Genomic DNA, 25,951 nt, shown 5'->3' on the forward strand with positions numbered 1-25,951 from the left:
ACCTATTCTGTTTTGTTTGTGAGTGAATGTTCAGGTCGCTTGTGATAATTGCATGGTCCAAACGAGCTGGAAAGTATGATTACAGTGTTGCAACGGCAAATTTTATGGTGGGCATCTAATCTGATCTTTTATTCACTGTAGAAGATTTTCTTTTTGATTGAATTGTTTTTTTGGTATCCACAAGATTAAATTATACGCATCATTTATAGTCGGCAGTCTTTTTGTATGCAGATATGTTGAACCACATATTTACAACGATACGAATTGTATTTTGCAGATGGAGACGCTAAAGTGTGTGTTCTCATTGGTTGCTGTCACTCTAATATGGGAAAGAGAAGGCATCACAGAGGATAACAAGTAATATTGACAGGCCTGTTTAACTGGTAATTTCTTCAAGTTATGTTTCTTACTGTGAGGTACAGTTAACATATAGGACATTAAACGATACTACTAATTTAGATTATTGAGTCAGACATATTCTCAAGACCTGTGAACTTACCCCAAAGTAGCCTTTACAAACAGTCAAAGAACACCCGCACAAACAAAAGAGAAACAACGGAGCATATCACTAAGAGTACAGGTGGATGTCTTAGACGTATACAAGAGTTGGGGGGATTTGTGTAATAATCAGCCCTGGTTATTATTATTTTTTTCATTTTCGTTATTTTTTAAATGTAATTTTAATAAACCAATCGATTTATTGGATTGTGTATTTTCAATTGAAATATCAAATACTTATCTAACTTAAGAAATCATTTCTATTTCACGAGTGTTACTTTCTTAATCTTCTCATACCTAATAGTAGTAGCAATTTTATGCTATCAATTCTCCTAAATTATATTAGGTGTGTTCTCTTTCTTAGTACATATCTGTAGACCTATACCTATTTCTTGAGAGTACATTCAGAAAAGTCCTTTGTTATTAGAAATGTGACAAGAAAATGTTTGTGTTACGACTGTCGAAACACGTTTCTCATCATCAACGGACATTTCTAAGCCGTTTGGGCCATCTCAATCTTCTGCAAAGGCGTTTACAGCAAAAATCTCTACAATTTTTTGGCTTTTCCTATCTGATGCGTCCTTTTAGACTTTCCCTACTATTTCAACGAGTTAACAATTAGTTTTTTATGCATATGAATTTAATACATTTGAAGTAAAAGAGTATACACATGCTTTTTAGTAGCCCTTGACATGCATTGGTTTTGGTTTGTTTTCATTGGTTAAAAGAGTAGCATTGAAGCTAATTAATTAGTTTATTTATTCTCATGAAGTTTTTTGGATTCAATTGTGGGTATTTTTTTCCCATCAATGTTTCGAATCACATTCCGTGATTCATCATCAGCAGAAAACTTCATGAGAATATAACATGGATTGTGGAAATCTCATAGATTTAATTAGTTTATTTATGTCAGCTTATTTCTATGAAGTCTGTTTACCCACTTGTTTGAATCAATGAATTGTTTTCTAGCTAGTCAATATTTTGATTTTTATAAAAGTTTTGTTTATATTTTTATTTTTTAAAAATATTTATTTATATTTTAAATATTTAAAAATATAATTGATCTTTTTATATAAGAAATGATAATATAATTAATATTAATTTTAAATTTATTATAATTTGTTTCGAATAAAAAGTTTTTTAATATATCTATTTGTTTGTGTATCATTTTTTATGCACAATCTTTACGAATTCCATTTCTCATCGCATTGTTGAGTTGTCATCACAATTCTTGTTTTTGGTAACTTAAGAATAGTCCCATCTATGTAATACTAACATACACAAGTTTTCAATACGTATCACCTAAGTCACAGGATACGGAGATTTTCATGGATGAGGTTCGAATTTAATTGAATTTCAAACTTCTATTAAAAAAATCGAATTTAATAGAATTTCCTCTATAAAGCACTGCTATCCGCCTCTAAACACAATTCAGCTAGTCGTGGGTATTCTTTGTATATACTTTGTATCTATTGGGTCATGGGTGTCTGCAACTACTGGGTTGCCCTCGGACTTTCTCCAATAAGGGTAGCTATTCTGATAATTTATTAGAAGTATACATATATTTAAAAATAAACAAAATTATAGAAGACGAATTTTATCCGAATTTTTTTTCGAATTTTTCCCTTGTCGAATTTGATCCAAATTTCATGGCTGTCGAATTTGAATTCGAACCTTGTGACTTAGCGTATCACCATTGCCCTATTAAATCAACATTAATGAATTTTGACTCAAAAAGTTTATTCAATCATTAAAGAATGTGATACATAATACAAGCTCATTTTCAAACTTATATTGTGATAGTTTATAATCATCCACCCATTATTCTTTAATAATGTATCTTCATATATATATATATATATATGAATGGAACATACTTATAACATCCCAATATGTTTTACCTCTTAGATTTAACCCATATGGCAAACTCATACAACAAGTAGCCCATTTCAACCATATTGCTACAATAGTACCAATAAGGTAGCTAAAAAATGCCCTATATAAATGTGATACCTATCACTAACACAACCATCCCATTTATTAGGTACAATATACTTTATGTTTTGCATCGTTTAGAAAACCTATCTCAATCCCCTTTATTTTTCATCACTATTTATGATCTCCATAATTAGATTTCATTGCTTCAACTTGTACATGTATAGTTTCTAACATTTCTTGATTGATATTACGGTTTTTATCTTTAGCTATATTATATTCATGAACCAAGTTACCTTTGCCACTATTTCTATATTATTTTGTGGCTTTTATACATCTATAATTATCACATCCTTATACTATATAAAATTATCAATTATAATTCTTTGTTTAATTTACTTTAATCACCTGTGTATTTATGAACAATATTAATTATATCTCTATTCTTTTGAAATATGATATTTCAGTTGTCAATTTGAATAATTAAATATTTGATCTTTATTTATTGTTATAATCAATATAAATGCATAATTTTATAGATGTTAGAACATAATTTTTTAGGGGTCACATCCTTATAACATTTATATATAATGTTCTAATATAAGGTTATAAAACCTTATATATTATAAGCTTTATAAGCATATACCATTTGAAATAACTATAACCTAATAACTATTGAATTGTTAGTTATTTGTGAATGAGGGTTATTTAAAAGGTGTGACTAGTGAAATCACCCTTCCTCCTATATTTCAGAGTTCTCTCTCATTTCAGAGTTGTGTGAATTTGGAGCTTTATGGTGAGTTGTATCACTATGCACAAGAGGTATTATTGGCCATGTGGAAGCATTGGAGGAGTGTCCCCAGATTCTTGTCTATTTTATGATAGACAACTGTATACACTCAAAAATGGTTTTGAGATAAGTAATTGAATATGCAGTTATTTAATTAATAAACTTTCCTTAATTGATTAAATATGCAAGTGATTTAATTAATTCTACTATTCCTCTACTTGTGACTAAATCTAAGGATTTATTCATTTAGTTCATTTCAATAGTCTCCTTCGATTAATTAATCTAAATTAATTAATTCCCCCCATCAAATTCAATTCTTCTAATCCCATAATTAAATAAAGCAAATTAAATCAATTTGTTGAGTTTAATTATCATTTTCCTTTTATTTGAATTTCTAAATTTAAATTGGGCACGTGTTCTAACTTTAACCACCTAGCCTAACCACCCCCTGACCTAACCCATTCAATTTAACCCTAGGGTCTAACTAACCCTATCCTATCTTGCACATCCTAACTTCCTTATCCTAACCTCTTGTGGGTTAGATATTCCTTCCTTGAGACACATGGCACTTTGGCCACATGTCTTACACTTGCCCTCTCATGAGCAATTGGTTGAAGATCCTTGCCACTTGTCACCACAGAGATGACATGTGTCCCTCCCTCCAACCTCTTCTCCAACTTCCTCAATCCCAGCCTTTGGTATCTCCAGATTGAATCCTGTTCGTCGATTCTTGCCACCTCAACCTTGACCTAGGAATTCCTTAGCCTCTCATTTTCATCAATCAATCCTCCTGATTCCCTTGCATCCTAGCTTTTTTGCATCGTTATTATAGTTCAATTAGATCTCTTAATCAGTTAGCATATTTGACAATTAGGTCATCTTATCATGTTTAACATAGTTTAATCATCATAATCATGATAATCTAGGTTCTCTTGAGCATATTAGCCTAATCATCCTAGCTTTAATCTTGCATCAAATCATCATAGCCGTAATCTTGCATAATCATGATCATGTAGCTACTCAACTTTTGAGTTGTCACTTTGGAGGTCATTGCTTGCTGAGAGCCACCTAAATACACCTTCAAGGTCCTCAAAAATAGAGGAAGATGAAACATCTCAAAGGTAGCTAAGGATTTGTTTGTATTTATTCATTTTCATATGCTTCCTAATTTAATGTTGTTTCATCTATTGTGTTTGTTTATTGATTATTGACACCATTTTACACAACACAACTACATTTGTAAGTGTTATAATAAAATTATGCTTTATGGGGTTTTTTACCCAAAAGGATTTCCCCAATGTATATCGTAAAATGATGCTTTATGGGGTTTTTTACCCAAAAGGGTTGCCCCCATGTATATCGTGTGTAATGTGTTAATTTATGGTTGTATGATTCTTAACACATTTATTTTATATCTTGTTTATAATAATTAACATCCTAAGATCCTAATTTATAACAATAGATTATATGGGTTCATTTGTTAAACATTCATCTCACCATGATCATAGTTCAATTTTTTTTACATTAAGTGTTTGTAGGTGATATGGAGAATTGATTGTGCTAAAAAGGTGTTCAATTCATGGGTGGACACCATCTTAGGAAAGTTGAGCTCCAACAATCTTGATAGTTATGTTTAATTAAATCAATTTGTTGAGTTTAATTATCATTTTCCTTTTATTTGAATTTCTAAACTCAAATTGGGCACATGTGTCCTAACTTTAACCACCTAGCCTAACCACCCTCTAACCTAACCCATTAAATCTAACCCTAGGGTCCAACTAACCCTATCCTATCATCAATTCATGGGTGGACACCATCTTAGGAAAGTTGAGCTCCAACAATCTCGTTAGTTATGTTCCATTATTAGAACAGATTCAAGATCCATATATTAAAATTTCATGAGTGAAGATAGGAATCCAAAAAAATTAGATAACATGATGTTTACTATAGAGGGGAAAAAGTGAACCACTTTGACAGGTGGGTGACCACCTATCAGGGACTCACTAATTAACCTCTCCCCTTGGGATGTGTGACAGAGTCTAGGATTGTTAGATACCCCTTAGATGACACCGAGCGTGTCATAGAGGCTCTTTAAAGCAACCAAGTGACACTTTATTTGAGGAGGCACATGTGGGTATATGACGATAGCATGACACACTGGCATCGATAGATTCATAGAGTTCATGCAAAGAACGAACTATGATGAAAATGTGCCCAGATAATAGAAACTAAGTGAAATAACAATTTCAAAAAGTAAAAATGACCAACTATCAAGTAACAGAAAGGAAAGAAGGAAGAGGTATAATCTCATAGCTAGTCCACGCTTGAAGTCTCTACCAGCTCCCCAAATCTGCTCAGCAATGTGCACATATGACGAACAAGGATGAAAATGTTGTGGCTGTGTTTTAGAGGCTTGCCATAGTTAGACCTTCCCTTTGGTTTTTCCATCTCCACGAACAACCAATATAGACAGATAGAATGATAGATAAACTAATAAATACAATAATAGATGAAATATACAACAACAATATCTTGATGAGTATGCTATGGAGATAATGAAAGATAGACGAAGAAGAAGACTCCCCTTCCACACCCAAAGTGAGCATCTTGTTAGATGAAGAAGAAGAACAAGCTGATCTTCCTCAAAGCATAATATCAATGGTAACAATATGCGGGAGTCAAGAACACAATAAGAGAGATTTGAATTGAGACAATGAACAAGCATGTGAGTGAGTAGAAGCAACAAAGATCAAATCCAACATCAGAGAGAGATCTAGAGAACCAACTAGAGAGCAAAAATGAGACCAAAACAGAAAGATAAACATGCGGGGACAAAAATGGGTGTCAGTGGTTGTGGAGAGGCGTTACAAACATTTTCCAGGTGTAGGTGTAATGCTCAAATGAACACTTTCAGACTGTTAGATTCACAGGATGCTAGTGCGGTGTGTGGATGTCTCCGCAATGCGCTAGTGTGTACATGTCAAGCAGTTAGCAGTTAGCAGGGTCAGGAAAAGGATAATTCGGAGGCTGACAAGGCAAGCAAGATGGACAAAAGGACAAGATAGTCAAGGTCATCTCCAGTCGACATAAAGTGGAGGCGCTTATGTAGCATAGAATTACATGGAGTGTAATTTACAACACTACATTTACGAACAACTAAGATAAAAAATTTTAATGAGAAAAAAATCCTATTAATATCTTAAAATTTCTTTGTTTAACAATCACACATGATTATTGATCTAGGCATATCCTTGTACAATTAGAGATAAGATAGTCTACTCATATGTCATCAAAATCTAAATTCATTAAGAGCTTAGATTTGATGAACATCCATGAAGGCCTTCGTATGCACAGTTGGTATAATCAGATTAACAATGCTTTCATTACTCATTTGATTGAACATGAAGAATTCACGCTTAAAATATAATTTCTCACCTTTATCATACTCACTATCTCTTAACATAAATAAGATTCAGAAGTCCAAAATAGTAATAATGTATACATTATTTCCATCTATTTCCCCTAAACTTGATCCTTATTATATTACTATGAAGTACAACATACAGAGGATGCATTTCATCTTTTGCTCTAGATGGTTTGCGACAATATCCTTAGCTCTTGCGCTTTAGTGCCAGAATGTGTGATGCTACTTTCAATTAGAAGTGTATAGTTAGAACCTACATTAATGAACGTTGATATATCATCTATCTTGTAATGTAATTATGATATGTGATGACATTGTTGATAGTTGACACTCTAAATTGTGATATTGAATGTACCCATTGAAATCCTTTAGTAATATATATCAATTAAAATATAAATGATTAGAACTTTAGACACCTTATTCCTAACAACCTAAGGATGTTTTTAATGAATGAGTTATGCCTTTTGATGTTTAAAGGGGTTTTACGTGGTTTTGTTGATAGGATGATGTCTTATGTTATTATGTTAGTTTATATCATTGAAACATACTCTAGTGGGAATTAATTTGGAGCCTTATTGGAAATTTTACATTTTTTCGATATTCTATTTTAGATTGAGCGTGAATTGTATGGCAACTTGTCCCTAGGTATGTTTAGATCTCCATGTTTGGAGAGGTATATCTTGAAACTAGTATTAGTGACAAAGCTTAGATAATCCTTATTCTTCCACGTAAAAGAATATTAATTTGTATAGAGATTAATGTATTTTTAAAACAAAGTTAGTAATAGTTTTCTAAGGTTCATTTAACTTATTTTTTTTTGGCAGAAAACCATATTTCCCTTGTGTATTAATTATATGAGGGGGTTTTTTGGTGTAAGAATTACAAGTGAATGTTCCTTGAGAGAATCCTTGTGAAGAGAATAAGCGGGTATGAAGGAAATTTTAGGGCGAAAGATACCTTTGTGACTTCAGGTTTGTTGGGGGTTAGGGGAATAACTCCAAGGTTGGGGTTGTTCCTAAGTTTCTTCAACCATCCCTTTATAGTAGGCTTCAGTTTTAGGTTGAAATTGGTTTAATATGGTTATAAATGAGTTAAAGAAACTTGTTAAAATTGTATTGCATACCTAATATATTCTTTTGAATAGTAGGTTCAACGAAGTGAATGGGCTTATCTACATTATAGTTGGTATTTGTTTATTTTTCACATGTGATTCATATGTGATTCTTATGTGTTTGTGAAAATCAATTCTAGATCTATAGTATTCTATGTATATGTTCTTGAATCGATTGATTATGATTATAGTACTAGTTGACTAGTATTGTGAATCATGTTATGTTTGACACCCACAATATTCTATGTTATGTTTGACACCCACAATATTCTATGTTATGTTTGACACCCACAATTGTGAACCTCCAAGGTATTTGAGTACTTGTAGAGAGATATTACATCATGTGAATGATTTAACCTTGGGAGGTGAAGGTTGCCAAGAGTTGCACATGTAGTTTCCTAATCATGTGGATAATGGTAATCAAAGCTAATCACCATATCAAGAGGATTAATAGGTAGTTGCCTATAGCATGGGGGTGATCAATTTGCCAACTGCTATTTGGGTTGTGAAGAAGATAGCTGATAATACAACTAAGGGCACAAGGTGGTATATGCTAGAAGTTACTTCTAGGGTAGATAGACTTGTCATCGATGACTTATAAGAGGTTGTAGTTGGTATCTTGGGATAAAGGGTGAAAGCTTGATGTTGTAATGAATACGTAGAATCCTCTTGCCAACCATCTGATATTGCGCAAATCATTGACATTCCTTTTCTATTTGGGATGGACTAAAAGAGTAGGTGTTAATCGTTCATTGTGGATATGTTTATCTCTTACTATGTATACGTTAGTTAATTCTCTTTGTATACTTACGTAAATAACTTTGATTTTTGTGCACATTGTTACTAATGCCATAGCCAGCTTTGAGATCAAGTAGTATGGGTTGTTTGATTGTCAAAATAGATGGTAGTGGATTGGGAAAATGATGGGACCTATGTTGTAGTATGAGATGCAACAAAATTCCTCTTTTAAGTGAGATCTGCTAATGGGCTTATGTGATTGTGAACTAGGTAATTCGATGATGCATGCAATAGGATGCATCTATTTCCATTTTACCCATTGTTCTATATGTAGAAATGTGATGTACTATATGGATCATTTAATATGAAATGCACGTATGAACTATTTAATATTGTAGTAGTTATGTGTCTCCGACATAGTTATCAAGTGTATTTGTGAAGTGCATATGAATTAGTCATTGTTGTATGTGTGATGTGTATGAGCTAGTTACCTTGTGTATATGTGATGTGTGCTTGAGATAGTCATTTGTGTGTGAACTTGGGATTATGGAATGATATGACTGTTGTGTTGTTGTACCCTAATGATTAGTAGAAGACCAACATTTGATGACCCATTGATATCATTCTATTGTAATTTGATCGAGTTGATAGCTTATGCTTATTTAATAGTCATGAGTTAAAAGCACAATCAGAGATGTTATACAAGAGGAGAGAATGAACTCTCTTTAATAATGATGTGTGAACTACTAATCTGTTAATTTTTTAAAGGGGATATGTGCACAAGGTCATCACGAATCAACCCTAGGCATGGAATTGGGGATGACACCAACATTTGGGAGCTTACTAGCTTTGAGTATAAGCATAATTGATTGTGTACTGTAGTCATCACGATGATGGTTGATTCAGTTGGAAGTAGTTATGAATTGGCAAAAAATAAATTTGTAGTTGACCAAAGGTGCAGATTTTACAATCATGAATGGTCTCTAAAACTATTTGTTGGACACTACTAGCTATTTTAAGCATTATTAACCATGATAAATCACTAGACCCAAATCAAAAGAAGTTATATAAAGGGCTTCCTCATTCATCTAAAACTCCGCTTGTGATCTTATTGATCATTTTGGTCATATTCCTTGATTTCTCCTAGCGTACATTTTACTCCGTCTCATCATTTTTTTTTTTAATAAACATACTTCTTAAGTTGTAAAAATTACATATAATAACTCACATAATAATTAAAATATAATTACAAATTACAAAAGATAATATCGTTTCTAAGTGGACATAAAAAATTAAATAAATCAAACGTTAGAAGTTATAAAATGTATGACACACCTAATATTGACATATTTGTTGGTACATTTGATTATGAATGCATGCCTGTACACCTATAACTAATCTGGTATTAGTTACAATAAAATTTGTTAACAAGATGAAGCTTTTTCTAAAAAAATATTCGATGTTTTGAAAACTGTAACAGTGTGGAATTATATGATTAATCTATACGAACATTTTGTTGTCTGACATTGATCCTCTGGTTGAATTAATCTGTCAGACTTATTACCAGTTGGGAAGAGATCAAAGTCTATCCTGTACCGGCGGGATTATATCTTGTGAAAAATTTACTACAGGTATGTTCATATATCTAATTTTTTTTGTTTTTTAACTCGCTGACTTTTCTCCAATTCGCTTTTAAGGATAAGAGGGAAAAAATTGCAAATCATTATATCCAAAATTACAGTTTATTGCCAGTATCATCATAATATGTAATGTGACATTAATCGATTGAGATTTTATGCCATTTTTTTTTACCTTCTCAAGGCAATTACGTTTTGTCAAATCCTATCATATTTATAGAGAATTCTCAGTCGTCGGTTTAATTTAATTTTTTCTGCTTCTGATAAAATGTACAATGAAATGGCAAAAGAATAAAGTAAATAAAAAATCTCTTCTGTTTAATTTAATTTTTTCTGCTTCTGATAAAATGTGATGCCATCTTTCTTGTTTGTCAGTTTTGGTGACATCATTCTCCATTCTCCATTCTGCCATTCTGCGTTCATTTTTTATGTGGTTCTTTTTGTAGAAGTTTGTTGATTCAAATGCATATGATTTTCTGATGCTTTGCTCGGTGTCCTTGAAATTCAAATTGTGTTTTATTCCGCACTCTTTTGTGCCCATAACAAGCGTCAATGCAGAAGCATTGGAATTCAAATCTGTATGAACATTTATACGTAAGAGTTTATTAAGATTCCAAAAGAATCCAAAAGAAGCGCTTCGTTAGTTAAGCTGATGACCTCTATCTCTTAGGCCCAGGGTGGCACAATTGATAAATATATTTTATTGTATATAAAGCAAATTACTTCCTTAAAAAATGTTTACATCATTATTTTATAGGTAGCATGACAACTTAACTACCATAATCATTTAAAGTGAAAAATGTATTAAAAATGTGTTAGTTGAAAGCTAAGGTGCGGAAAACGCTTCCTAACACTAATCTAGTGGGGGAGATAGTGAATTTTTTTTTCAATTACAGAATCAAAAACACATTCATAAGTAGATAATAAACATGCATAAAGATAAACACAATGAATGCAAGATATATCGTGGGGAAAACCCTTTTGGGTGAAAAACCCCACACTCCAATTGCATAGTACTTTGTATTCTAGTAAGCGAATTCTTACAATACAATATCAACACTTAGCATCTTCAACAAGAGTTTGCAACTACAACCCACAACCTGGATTAATTCTGGCAGCATAACACTTCAACAACAAACTTTACATGACTAATACTCTCCAAGGCTACCTTATATAGAGAACTACATCAAAGAAGGAAGCTTCTGATGAAGTAATAAGATGGGGTTGTGCAAAGCATTTGGCCCTATTTTTCAGCCACCAAAAAGCATGCAAATGACACATGTAAATCTCCAAATGACTCCCCATTCAAACCTCTTTAGTTGGGCACCCGAAATTTACTATTTGGAGGTATGACAGATGCTTTTATGCATCTTACAACTGGTACCATAACTTACAACACTTACAACTGTAAGAGAATCTATCATAAATGACTAATATTAGCTTATTCTCTTATAACTCGTCATAACTTGACTTGGACACCCACCTTCCCCATGCAAAAGGTATCGCCTACCACTTGTCCAATATGTCATAGGCTAGCACTTGCCAAGATCCTCAAAGTGGGAATCCTACCTCCACATGTGCAACATATGTGTCATATCGTCATCGCCAAGTAAGATGCCACCAAAGCTGTGGGTCCCACTAGACAACTAGACATTTGTGGGCAAATAATAAATAAATGCAAAATCAATGTTAGGATTTGTAAAGGTTGGGACACCTTAATCCCAACATTCTCCTACTGGTCGAAGACCTTTCAAGTAGCCCATAGATCAATTGCAGGGTGGCGAGAGGTCCATAGAACAGGAACACCATTTGAACTTTTTTGTGCTTACTGGTTTCATCAATGAATTTGCAACATCTGTCAAAGTGTCAACCTTCTCCAATTTTACCTTACCATACTCTACCATATCTTGAACAAAATGAAACTGAACATCAATGTGCTTTGTTCTTGCATGGAAAGTTGGAAATTCTTTTCTAAGTAAATAGCATTTTGACTGTCACAATAGATAGAAATCAATCTTGCATCAAACCCAATATCTGAACACAACTGTCTAAGCCAAATGGCTTCGTTACAACCATGAGTAGCTGCCATATGCTCAACTTTCATCGTGGACAAATCATGGACAAAGCGACTACAACTTGTGGCTTAATCATCCAACTAATAGCACCACCATTAATATTAAGGACTTAACCACTGGTGGATCCTCTACTGTCAATATCACTTGCCCAATTTGAATCCACATATCCATGAATTTTTACAAAATGTTGAGGTCCAATAGGATAAACATGATAGTACAAGGAGTACTTAGAAGTACACCTTAAATATTTGAACACTCTCTTAATTACATCCGAATGCACCTGTCTAGGATTAGCCTTATATGGACTCGCAATGTATGGTCTTATATAAACCATGACATACATGAGATTGCCAATTGCACTCACATATGGTACACCGACCATTTTCTCCACCTCAAAAGGAGATTTTGAACAATCCTTCACAGATAATTTCATTCCCAATGTAACAAGAACTATCATGGATCTACAAGCTATAGTGTCAAATCTCTCCAACACCGAATTCACATACTTACTCTAGCTTAACCAAAACTTTCTATTAGATCTGTCTCTTCTAATCTCCATCCCTAGAATGTACCTAGCTGCACCTAAATCTTTCATCTCAAATTGTGCTAACAACTGAGACTTCAAGCTGAAATCAAATATCCATTCCCAAATAGTAACACATCATCCACATATAACAATAATGAAAATGCAACCATTATTAGTTTTGAAGAATAAACATGATGATTGGATTTAGACTTCTGAAATCCCAAACTCAACACATAGGTATTAAAATTTTGGTACAATAGCCTAGGAGATTGTTATAAACCATACGCAGACTTTTTCAGCTTGCAAACTAGATTTTCTTTACCTTTCACTACAAAATGCTTTGGCTATGACATATAAATCTTTTCCACCATATCACCATAAAGCAATGCTGTCTTCACAACCATTTGCTTGATTTCCCAATCATGAATTGTAGCAAGTCACAACAAAATCGAATGGATGTCAGCTTTACAATAGGATAGAAAATCTCACCATAATCTATTACCTCAACTTGGGAATAGCCCCTTTGTGATCAATCGTGCTTTATGCTTCTCAACACAACCATTAGTGCCTAACTTTTTCTTGCATGCCCATTTGCATACCATGGGCTTACGTTCTTCAGGCAAAGGTACCAGATCCCAAGTATTGTTCTTATTTAAAGATGCCATCTCATCATTCATGGCTTCCATACAAAAATCTCCATTATGCATACCCATAGCCTCTCTAATAGTCCTAGGCTCATCAGTGTTAGCAATCAAAGCAAAAATACAACTGGAATCTAACAAATGAATATGCAAATCTAGCTGGTGAATACCCATATCTATCAGGTTGCCGCCTATCATGAGTAGACCTCTCCAAAGGCTAAGGTTGAGGTTCTTCACCTTCTTTTGAACTTTCAGAGCTGCTAGAGATATCCTCATCATTAGGTCCACCAAGAGCTTGTAGTTGTTCTCTCTTAGGGGTAGAAGGGATTTGAACTACCTCCCTATTCAGTTTCTCCTTTTTCTTTGGTTGAGGTTCTTCATCTTCTTCTGAACTTTCAGAGCTGCTAGAGCTATCCTCATCATTAGGTCCACCAAGAGCTCGCAATTCTTCTCTCTTAGGGGTAGAAGGAATCTGAACTACATCCTTATTCTGTCTCTCCTCTTTCTTTGGTTGTATCTCAATAGTGGAAGATTTCATCGCTTAAAAAATAACACTTCTACTATAGATAACCTTCTTTGTCACTGGATCCCAAAGCTTGTACCCTTTTACATTGGCACCATAGCTGATAAAGATATACTTCATTGCCTTGTTCTCCAACTTAAACTTCTTTTCACTCGGAACATGAGCATAAACTTTGCAACCAAATACTTTGAAATGTCTCATCAAAGGCTTCTTTCCTAACCACACCTCCACAAGTGTCTTATCAACAAGTGCTGATGTAGGAGATCCGTTTACCAGATAGCAGGCAGTGGCTACTACTTCAGGCTAAAACTTTTGTTCGAGGCCAACACCACTAGGCATACTCCTAGCCCTCTTCATCAACGTCTTGTTCATCCTCTCTACAACTCCATTCTGTTAAGGGGTATATGAAATTGTTTTATGCCTCTCAATCCCATGGTCCTTACAAAACTTGTCAAAATTTGTTGAGCAACACTCACCACCATTGTTAGTCATCAAACTCTTAATCTTTCTACTATTCTGATTCTCAACAAGAGGCTTAAACTCCTTAAACCAACCAAAGACTTCAGATTTACTTTTGAGAAAATAAACGAATGTCTTACTAAAGTCATCAATGAATGAAATGAAATACATAGATTTTGAAATCGAAGGAACATTAACAAGACCAAAAAATCAGAATGTATCAAGTCCAACAACCCAAAAGATTTGTGAGAACTAGAGTAAAATTGAACACGATTTTGTTTACCATAGATGTAGTGTTTGTAGAAATCGAACTTAAGATTACAATCATTAAGCCCCCTACAAGGCATTTATTTTTAGGGTTTTGAGACCCTTCTCACCAATGTGACCAAGTCTTTGGTGCCAAAACATTATCTTCTCAGTTGAGAGTTTCATATGTAAAGCATTAGGAACCTTTGGTACTCGGAAAGCATGACCATCAGATGCAGAAGCAATAGTCCTCTTCACAACTTGATTTGACGATGAAGATGAAGAATATAGAGCCCTCTTCTTGGACTCCACATAAGCACTATTGCACCGTATAGTGCATGCATCTAGCTTATACAAGGTGCCTATTTGAACACCCTTAGCAAGCACCATAGAACCTCTAGTCATCTTGCATCCACCTTGCGAGAAAACAACTTGCACACACACATCACTCAACTTCCTTACAGAGAGTAGATTCTATGCCAAACCTGAGATGTGCATTGCACCATCAATCCCATTCATTCTGCCATCAGGGAATCTAATCTTGACTCTTCCACAGCCAAAAACTTTCAAATGAGAGTCATCACAGAGATACACCTTCCCATTATCATATTTTTCATACTTTGAAAACCAACCCTGATGTGAGGTCATGTGAAAAGATGCACAGGAATCTATTAGCCACACATCTTTCGATGCATGTGTTGCCAAGGCTGCGACAAATGCTTCAATGTCATCTTGAGAGGATTTATCTGAATTTGAATCGAAGGGTCTCTTTTTCTTTTTCTCCTCCTTATATTCTTTACAAAAATGATTAGTTTTTCCACAGTTCCAACATTTTTCCTTGGACTTCCTAGGAGACTTAGATCTCCCATAGGATTTAGCTTTGCCTCTTTTGTCTTTCTCGCCCTTCTTGCCTTTCTCTTTCAATTTACCATGAACCACAAGAGCCTCCTTAGCTGACTCAAAAGTTTTCCTTTGCATCTCTTCAGATAACAATGAACCAACCACATCCTCCATCTTGAAGTGGTTGTTGTGCTTCTAATGACCATCACAAGGCAATCCCACAAGTCTGGCAAAGAACATTATATAAGCATACATTTATCTTGATCTTCAATCTTGTCAACAATAGAATTTAGATGAGCAACTAGCATATTGAACACATTCATGTGATATGCAACATAATCCTTCCATCCTCAGAGAATACAACTTCTTTCTCAAGAATAACTTGTTTACCAAGGATTTCCCTTGATAAATATCACCAAGCGTTTTCCAAAGTGCAACTATAGTCTTCTCCTCATGGACATTCAAGAGCACCAAATCAGCCAAATAGAGTCTTATCAAATCCTTTGCTTTTCAATCCATTTTATCCCAATCATCTTGCAACGTGGTTTGAGGTTTTGTTCTAGATATTGCTTCACATAGATCTCTATCCACGAGCATATCCTCCATTTTCAACTTCCAAAGTTTGATGTTGCTGCCATTAAACCTCTCCATATCAACTTTTGTGGATGTGCTTGCCATCTTCCTGCAGCAAGATTTTGAAAATACTTTGCAAAAACTCCCACTCAAATTGGGATCAGTACAAAAAACTCGCTACCCAACAACAAAACCAAAACTGGCCAGGCTTTGATACCAACTGAAAGGAAGCTGAGGCGTAGAAAACACTTCCTAACACTAATCTAGTGGGGGAGATAGTGCAAATTTTCTTTACAAATCTTCTATTATAGAATCAGAAACACATTTACACGTAGATTATAAACATGCATAAAGATAAACACAATGAACATAAGATATATCGTGGGGAAAATCTTTTCGGGTGAAAAACCCCCCACTCTAAAAGCACAGTACTTTGTATTCCAATAATCAAATTCTTACAATACAATATCAACAGATAGCTTCTTCAACAAAAGTCTGCAACTACAACCCACAACTTGGATTAATTCTGGTAGCATAACTCTTCACGTACAAGCTTAACATGACTGATACTCTCCAAGGCTACCTTATATAGAGAAATACATCAAAGAAGGAAGCTTCAAGATAAAGCAACAAGATGGGGTTGTGCAAAGCATTTGGCCATCAAAAAGCATGCAAATGACACATGTACATCTCCAAATGACTCACCATTTAAGCCTCCTAAGTTGAGCACCCAAAATTTACCATTTGGAGGTATGATAGATGCTCTTATGCATCTAACTTACAACACTTACAGCTGTAAGAGAATCTATCATAAATGACTAATATTACCTTATTCTTTTGCAAATTGTCATAACCCAACTTGGGCACCCACCTTCTCCATGCAAAAGGTATCGCCTGTTAGTTGTCCAATATGTCATAGGCTGACACTTGTCAAGATATGTGTCATATTGTCATCGCTAAGTAGGATGCCACCAAGCCTGTGGGTCCCACCAGATGACTAAACATTTGTAGGCAAATGATAAATAAATAAATGCAAAATCAATGTTAGGATTTGCAAAGGTTGAGACATCTTAATCCCAACACTAGTTCGGATGATCAACACGATAACACCTCCCTTAATCTAAAAGGTTATCATTAAACAATCGATATTTTAATCCGCTCAACACTTTGATGAGAATATTTGTTGGCTTATCTGAAGTTTCTTTAGAAAGACTGTTACTGCGATAGATTTGTAATTTGTTTGAATTCACACTTTTATTTTGATAGGGTTCAAACTTTGATAGCGAGCTTGTTGCCATTATAAGTCTGAAACTTGATGATAAGCTTGTTGTTGTGACAGGTGTCAAACTTATAATGTCTTTGTTTCTCTTTCATGTTTCAAATTTGATAATGACTTTGTGGCTTTGATGGTTCTCAAATCTTTATGAGCCTATTACCTTGATGGATCTGAACTTGTCACTTTGACAGGTCTCAAATTGTGAATTTTTTTGTCAAGGCTGCATTATGAAAAATTGACCAAACTTTAGTAGCCAATTTGAGAAATCACCATCAATCTTGGACAGCTCTGCGTTATCACTGAAAATAATATGTAAAATACCACGTATTGGATGCAATCATTGAAAACGAATATTTGAAATAGCATACATTGCGCAATCAATACTTTGAAGTGTAATCATTATACCAACACAAGGTGTCAATGATTTATGAAGTCTGCATGCGAATTTGACATATACAGAAGATTCCCCCCCCGGACAGATGGGAGATGAAAATTTCAACAGCATGATCTCCTTGATGGAGTTACTGAATAAGAGGTAACCATAATAAACATAAATTGCATCATTCATGTGAAGCAGATTCACTTCTTCAATCTTTTTAACAATTGTTGGCTAATCAAATATACGAAGTGACATCTCAGAAATATCAGTATTAACTATAGGTAATATAGGCTCAATAAGATTTACATCATCATTAGAAGGATCGTCATTATGAGAAGGCACCTTTTCACCATTGGTAATAGATTGAACTGTTTTATAAGATTTGGTTAACAAATCAACTTTCTGTCTCGACCTTGAATTATCTATCCAACCAAAATCCATATACTTTTTAAACTTTGAAGGTGGATCTAATGGATATAAATGTTTGACAAAACAAGTATTCAAACCATATGATGTACAAAGTAATTACTAGACAGATGACCTTGATGTCCACATCGGTAACAAATTTGGGCATTATTGGACTTAGTACATATTGCTTTGGGTTGCTTAGATGTTTGAACTTCATAAGAATCATCAATAGATGTAGATTGAAGATGACATTTATCTGTGTGCCACCCGATATAAATTTTATGGGTTTGGAATATTCTTGAACATAAGAGCTAACAAAATCTTTGTAACCCATTGCAAAATCTTTGTAACCCATATCACATTTTCCTTTATTTATTTTCTGAGATTCCCAAACTCTTGTAATGGGTTTGGATGAAGTAGAAAATTTTGAATCAATTTTGTGACTTTAGTTAGTGGCATATTTGGGATACAGGTTTAGGCACAACATTTTGCCTCTGTAACTCAACACCTATCTTCAAGGTGTTTTATATTCTTGCTTTGTTGAAATAGTTGAAGAAAGTACAACATGCTTAACATCTTTTTGTTGTGTGTGTCCTAACTGATCTTGCATCCTATTAAGTTCCTTTTTTCAATATATGTATTGGTTACAAATTGTATGAACAAAGCTTTATATTGTCCCAACATTTAGATATTCATTCTGCCTAATTGTTTGTGCTTACATGAATTTGTAGAAAAAATATGCCATCATTGTATAATGTGAACATCATTGCAAATGTACACTATCAATTAGACCTTATTACTCATAAACATTACTTCATTACTCGATAAATAATCAAAAAGTTAAAAAGAGAGAATATCAAAGGCTGCAACTAACTTTTTCTTTGGCTTTAGAAGAACCATTTGAGTTGAGGCTTTGGAAGCTCAATCACTATTTTTTGCAGCATCGTTGGACTGAGAGCATTTATTAGGCCCATAGCAAAGTAGTTGCCAACATTAATCAAATCATCTTCATTACGAGCAGTATCACTTATTTATTTAGAGGCTGGTTTTAGTTTGTAGGTGATGAGAAGACAATCAGTAAGTTTATATTGAGAAGATTGACAGTTAAAAAACAAGTGCTGAGAAGATTAATATGCAAAAAGGTTTTGCCGTTTACAATGGAGGCACAACATGCTTTGGCATCACGCATGTGTGCAATATCAATGATCCTTTGTATTGGCTTTCTACTAGTTTTCCGCACAAGTGCATTTCTTTTTAATGTGTTGAGAATAATTTTAGGTAGCATACTGTTGTTATTCAAGTGGTTCAGATTGTGGGTTCAATTTCTGATTTAATGTAATGTGTAGTGTGGGTTCTATTGTCATCACCTGAAAGATTATAGAGAAACTGGCATTGTGAAAGAGTTAAGCTCCAGATTGCTAGACTAGTCTGTCGATTTCTCTTAATTAAAAAAATAAGATTATCTTACTAACATTTTTTTCTTTTTCCATCTTCTAGATAATTTTCTAGCTTCGGTTGTATACCAGTTTTTTGTCACAACTCTTCAATTTTGTTAAACGCATTGTTTTTCACCACCCTTTTATTCCTCCCCACACCATTGGTAATTTTGGTCACCCTCGCTTAATTTGTCTAATTTGAAAATGAGATGGGGGACCTCATATTATCCTTATTTGTTCAAGGCTGTCATTGGTGTTCTTAAAGTACCTTTCACATTAGCTTCTAATTATTGATCTATTTTGTAGTACATTATGGTGGAGTCTTATGAGAGGGGTTTTAGGATTTAGTTTTAAAGAGTAGGGGAGGGTCGAGGAACAATTATCTAGTTCTTAGGATGCACCAAGGAATATATGTCCTTCATGTATCATAATGGATGTTTTGGTGCATTCTAGGGGTTGGATAGCCATTTCCGGAGGGTGGGGTGGTGGTGGTCACATGAAATGAAAACAATCTTTGCTACAGGATTAATTGGAATATTTTCTTGAAAAATAGTAGCCCCTATTTTTTAGGGCTCCAGATTTGAGTGGATGGAAAAACTAGGGGGCTAGAAATTGCTCCACCAGTTTAAGCATTTTCTTTGGCACCTGTCAATCATTTTAAGTTTTTCAAATTTTATTTGTAATTTTTATTTATTTATTTATGCTAAATAATAAATTTATCAAATCAACTGCTACCATAAATTTCAAAACTTAAAACTTTTAAATATGAACTGCACTACAAAATTTATAGAACCACCCTCTTTAAAATAACCTAAAAAATCTCAACAATTTTTTTTTAGGAAGCCCCCTCCCTAGAAAACCAGACCACTAAAATTTTTTAGGAAGGCCCCTCTCTGGGAAACCAGCCTTATAGCACTCGATCTTTCAATCCGCTATTAGCGGTGTTCTTAAAGTACCTTTCACATTAGCTTCCAAGTATTGATCTATTTTTTAGTACATTATGGTGGAGTCTTATGAGAGGGGCTTTAGGATTTAGTTTTAAAAAGCAGGGGAGGGTTGGGGAACGATTATCCAGCTCTTAGGATGCACCAAGGAATACATGTCCTTCATGTATCATAATGGATGCTTTGGTGCATTCTAGGGGTTGGATAGCCATTTCCGGAGGGTGGGGTGGTGGTGGTCACACGAAATGAAAACACACTTTGCTATAGGATTAATTGGAATATTTTCTTGAAAAATAGTAGCCCCTATTTTTTAGGGCTTCATATTTGAGTGGATGGAAAAACTAGGTGGCTAGAAATTGCTCCACCAGTTTAAGCATTTTCTTTGCCACCTATCAATCATTTTAAGTTTTTCAAATTTTATTTGTAATTTTTATTTATTTATTTATGCTAAATAATAAATTTATCAGATCACCTGCTACCATAAATTTCAAAACTTTAAAATTTTAAATATGAACTGCACTACAAAATTTATAGAACCACCCTCTTTAAAATAATCCTAAAAAATCTCAACAAATTTTTTTAGGAAGCCCCCTCCCTAGAAAACCAGCCCACAAAAAGTTTTTAGGAAGGCCCCTCCTTGGGAAACCAGCCTTATAGCACTCGATCTTTCAATCCACTATTAGCCCAGCCCATTTATTTTATCCGATTCTGATATGGGCTTTCCAATTGTGAAATCTGAAACACACAGAATAAAGAAACAGAGAAACAGGGGAAACATAGAATGGTATTTTAACACATAAAATTCTTTATTCATTCAATCGATTACAATTTTGCCATTGTATCACAAATAGCAATAATCCTCTCCTTTATAGAGCTTGTAGCCCTTTACAATAAACTATATTCATGCAACTAAAAATAGAGCATTCACCAGTATGCGTTATTCTCACAACACTTTTAACTGGAAGTTCTAAAAATAGATAAATCCAAATTAAATCTGAACTGACCAAACTACGCATGACAAACAATTGAACGAGGCAAAACTTGGACCGAACTCTTTGCATGGCGGTGAGGCTCATGCATCACCTCTCAACATACTCTCCCTTGATGTTGAGACTCACAATATGATCTTGAAGCTTTGACAAACTAGATCTTTTCTCTGACCCCTTGCAACTCATTTCTCTCGTTCATGAGAGATCACAAAGCCTTCCCTTCCTTTCTCTATCATAGAGAAGACTCATGACACTTTAGTGTGCCAATCATAGCAAACAATCATCAACTACTTGATTGGAACTTCTTGTATTCGCATGCAAACATTTCAATTTATACGACCTTCTGAATATAGTCATTAACTCATCGATCCAACCATAATCAATCTGCTTACAACCTTTTGTAGATTGTCTATTCGACTGTTTATTCCAACATGATTTTTCACAATGATTCTTCAACCCACAAATTGAACAAGGGTGAAGATCACAAGTTGCACCTACAAAATTTTGAGATTCACACATATCCTTACATTCAACTTCACCATCTTCACTTGAAGAAATTTTCGGTACTTCATCCATATCAGTTGTTTTCTCAAGGGAATGAAACAAATCTTTTGTGTCACATGAGACATGAGACATCACAAACTAATGACTTTGATTTCAAAAACTCATTTTCTTTTTCCAACAATTTTAACTTCTTGACCAAATTTTCATTCTCCTTGAATTCATCAAACAATTTTAATTTTGCTTTTAATTCTTTATTTTTTGCTTTAATATTTTCCATTTCTTTTTCAAATTTCTCAATTTCTAACAAATACTCGCATGTTTGTTTTGCAAGCTCCTTTAAATTTGCTACCAACTATAAATGATTTAGCTGATGCTATTGTTTGTATACTTGACTATTAATCCTCTTTAACACTGGTTTCCAAAAACTGTAATCCTTTCTTTCTGCTAACCTTTGGTTAAAAATTTCCAAACCTTTTCTGTAAACTTCCTCTGAAATCCTTGATCGCCTCTGGCAAAGATCTTTGAAAATGTAAATACTCCAATATTTTCCTTGTGGCAGCGACTCTTCTTCTCTGTTATTTAAGATTTTCTTTTTTTCTTTGACTTGGTGCCCAACTCTTTGTTACAATCTTCTCTTCTTAGTGGCTAACCTCTTCTTTTCCTGTATTTCTTCTGCTCTCTAATCTCTTTTATTTTTTTTTGTTTTTCACCAACAAAGATCTTTCTTGGTATCCGATTCCTCTTTGCTAAGCTGTTTAACACGGTGATTTTCCTCACACTGGCTGCAATCTTCATGCAATCTGCTTTTCAAGAATTGGGATTTTCTTTAATTTTCTGCAGATTCCTTTTTCACAGATCAGTGGACACTGGACAGCGATTTCCTTCAGCAGTGAAAACACAAACAACTCTTGTTTTTTTTATTATCTCAAATATCTGCAATCTTCAATTTGTCCCCTGTCAACCTGCTCTGATACCATATGTGAAATCTGAAACACACAAAATAAAGAAACAAGAGGAAACGGAGAATGGTATTTTAACACATAAATTTTTTTATTTATTCAATCGATTACAATTTTGCACTGTACCACAAATAGTAATAAGCCTCTTCTTTATAGAGCTTGTAGCCCTTTACAATAAATTATATTCATGCAACTATAAATAGAGCATGCACCAGTGTGCATTATTCTCACAATACTTTTAACTGCAAGTTGTAAAAATAAATAAATCCAAATTAAATCTGAACTGACTATCAAACTGCACATTGCAAACAACTGAACGAAGCAGAACTTGGACTGAACTCTTTGCATGGCGGTGAGGCTCATGCATCACCTCTCCACACCAATTCAGTCGACTACATGGTGCTGCCGGAAAGCAAATTTCCTGTGTCCAGTCCCGAAAGATCTACAGATTCGTTTCCACTTCCGGCCTAGGGGCTGATATTTTCTTGCTGGTGGTTTCTTAAGTGGGTTTTATTTGCAGACATCTATATAATTTCTTTCAAGTTTCAACCCATTCTTATTGCTTATTTTATCTTACGTGTTATTCATTTCTCAAGTCTTCTATTGTATTCGTTTCTTTTGAGACCCTCTTCCCGTCTTTTTCCTTAATCTGAGAGCTTGGTAGCTTTATGAATTATGTGCATGCAAGTTCTTTTAAACTGCTCGTTAGTAGATGATTGCGCTTTATGTATCCTAGTTTTGCTACACATAATTGTTGAAGCTCAGTGTAATTGTTGGTTGTTCTCAGTTTTGAAAGCGTAATGCTACGATTACAGATGATTGTTAGTAAAATGTTCTCTGTATGCAGACACATTGTCACACTCAATATCATTTTTGCATCATGTTTTATAGGTCATTCTCATTGTTTTATGTCAAGTCAACTTGCGTGTCTAATTTCTTAACATCAATGGTAAGTTTCTCACCATTTGATGTATTCGTTGTGCAAATACACTGATTTGATGACCCATTGTATTGTCGATGTTGCACAAATACGTTTATGGGCCTGTCTAATGGTTTTATTTCATTTTGCATGTCGAGTTGGCCCATTTAAGGTATCTATTCACTGTTGAATTATTGGTTTTTAGAGTTTTTTTAAAACATCTGCAATTTATATGCAAATTCAGAATCCTCTAATAAAATAATTGCGTGGGTGCTAGGAAACAGAAACTATAATTCAAAATCAGCTGTAAAACGGAAGGGCATGGGGAGTTTGCAGCCATAAAACATATTAGAGCTCTTCTTTGATGGTACTAAATGTTTTATTTCTTGCAGATTAACAGATATTCAATGGTCAGCTTATATATTATTGTGTATTGGATGCACTACTGCAGAGCTAACTTCATCGTAAGTCATTATGTTCTCATATTTCTGAACTTTGAAAATTATTTGGCAGTGGTTTCCACTCTGATAAATGTGTTAGTCTTATTTACTAGATTATATTATTTTGGATTTAAGAGTGTATTCTCAGACTTAAACCCAGTGATGCTTTTACCAAGGCTGTGCAAAGAAAATCCTTTTTCTAAGTACTTTTGATAAACTAGAAAAAGACTTGTTGTAGCACTCCTAAGAGTCTGTTGCAAAATATTTCTGTACAGAATTCAACCGCATTATATCTAATAGCATAATATCTTGATGCAGATCTGATCATGTTTTACAGACCCCGGTTCAGGGCTGGATCATGGCTATTGTAAGCCGATTTAATTTGTTCGGAGCTTTAAGTTTCACTATCATTCAAAGATAATAACAGCATCTGAAGCGTGGTCTCATTTTGCTGCATTTGGGTGGTGTTATTTTATCTGAATGTTGCTTGCAGGTGATGGCACTATTGAGTGGCTTTGCTGGTGTTTATACTGAGGTACGGAGCAAGACTTACATTGCCATTTTTTATTCCATGTTGTACACAATTTATAGTGTTTGTGTCTTAAATTGTACAGAATCGTGTATTTATCCCGAGTAATCTGATCACAATTTTCCTGTTGCCAATTTTATCTGGAAAAATAGGTAGATACAATTTTTGGGTTTCTTCTAACTCATCCGGCAACTTGTTTTTCCTAACCCTGACCCTTACCCTAATTTTTCCCTGTTTCTAACCTGATTTTTGTCGTCTTGTCTTTAACAGCTGATTATTAAAAAGCGACCTTCAAGAAATATCAACGCTCAGAATTTCTGGCTGTATATATTTGGAATGATTTTCAGCGCTGGAGCTATGTTCGCACAGGATGACGAGGAGATCAGGAACAAGTATGGCATGGTCTCATTATCTCCGCATCATTGAAAATCTAGCAGTTTTCTACATATAATATGTCTTCAATTTTGTTGTCCATTTTATGGAATATGGATTTCTCATCGATGTCAACTGGAATAATACCCAGTTATTTGTCACGAATCCTATTAACTTTTAGCCTGCATTATTTGGAGAAATAGCAATTCCATTTATACGAATATAATAATATGCTATGTAAAGTACCTTTGGATGTTTTGCAGGGGATTTTTCCATGGATTTTCACTCATCACTGTATGCATGATTATCAACCATGCTCTTGGGTACACCAAATTTTCCAAGTTTCTTGAATTCTCAAGAAATAAATTAATTTGATTTTTCGTCCTTGGTTATATGATTCACTTTGATCTTGCATCACTTGTCTGCAGTGGGATTGCGGTATCTATGGTAATGAAATACGCGGATAACATTGTGAAGGTACATTTGCTGTTAGATTTAATAAATACTCTGTACATTTGTCTGTCTTGTATCTAACATTCATTTAAATTTTACAGGTTTATTCCACCTCAGTTGCAATGCTCCTTACAGCAATTATATCAATATTTCTCTTTGGATTTCACTTAACTCTTCCCTTTGTCCTTGGTTCTATGTAAGTAACATAATTACTCTGTCCTCCTTCCAGTAAAATTTGTTCTTGCTTTTGAAAAAGAAAAGCCTAATGATGTGCTTGCTTGCAGGGTTCTGTCTGTATCGGTTTATTTGCATTCGAAGGGTGCTTGA

The 25,951-nt window shown here is 34.2% G+C and overlaps 1 protein-coding gene across 1 annotated transcript; it reads left to right on the forward strand.

Annotated features, from left to right (window-relative positions):
- Positions 1–26: 26 nt before the first annotated feature.
- Positions 27–25,951, forward strand: LOC131072006 (CMP-sialic acid transporter 4-like). Its single transcript, XM_058008007.1, has 8 exons — positions 27–107; positions 278–357; positions 10,052–10,127; positions 25,070–25,191; positions 25,435–25,494; positions 25,600–25,648; positions 25,726–25,820; positions 25,909–25,951. The coding sequence occupies exons 1-8, from the start codon at positions 27–29 to the stop codon at positions 25,949–25,951; spliced, it is 606 nt and encodes a 201-aa protein (XP_057863990.1).

The sequence above is a fragment of the Cryptomeria japonica genome, chromosome 1, assembly GCF_030272615.1.
Source record: "Cryptomeria japonica chromosome 1, Sugi_1.0, whole genome shotgun sequence".
Classification (NCBI taxonomy): domain Eukaryota; kingdom Viridiplantae; phylum Streptophyta; class Pinopsida; order Cupressales; family Cupressaceae; genus Cryptomeria; species Cryptomeria japonica.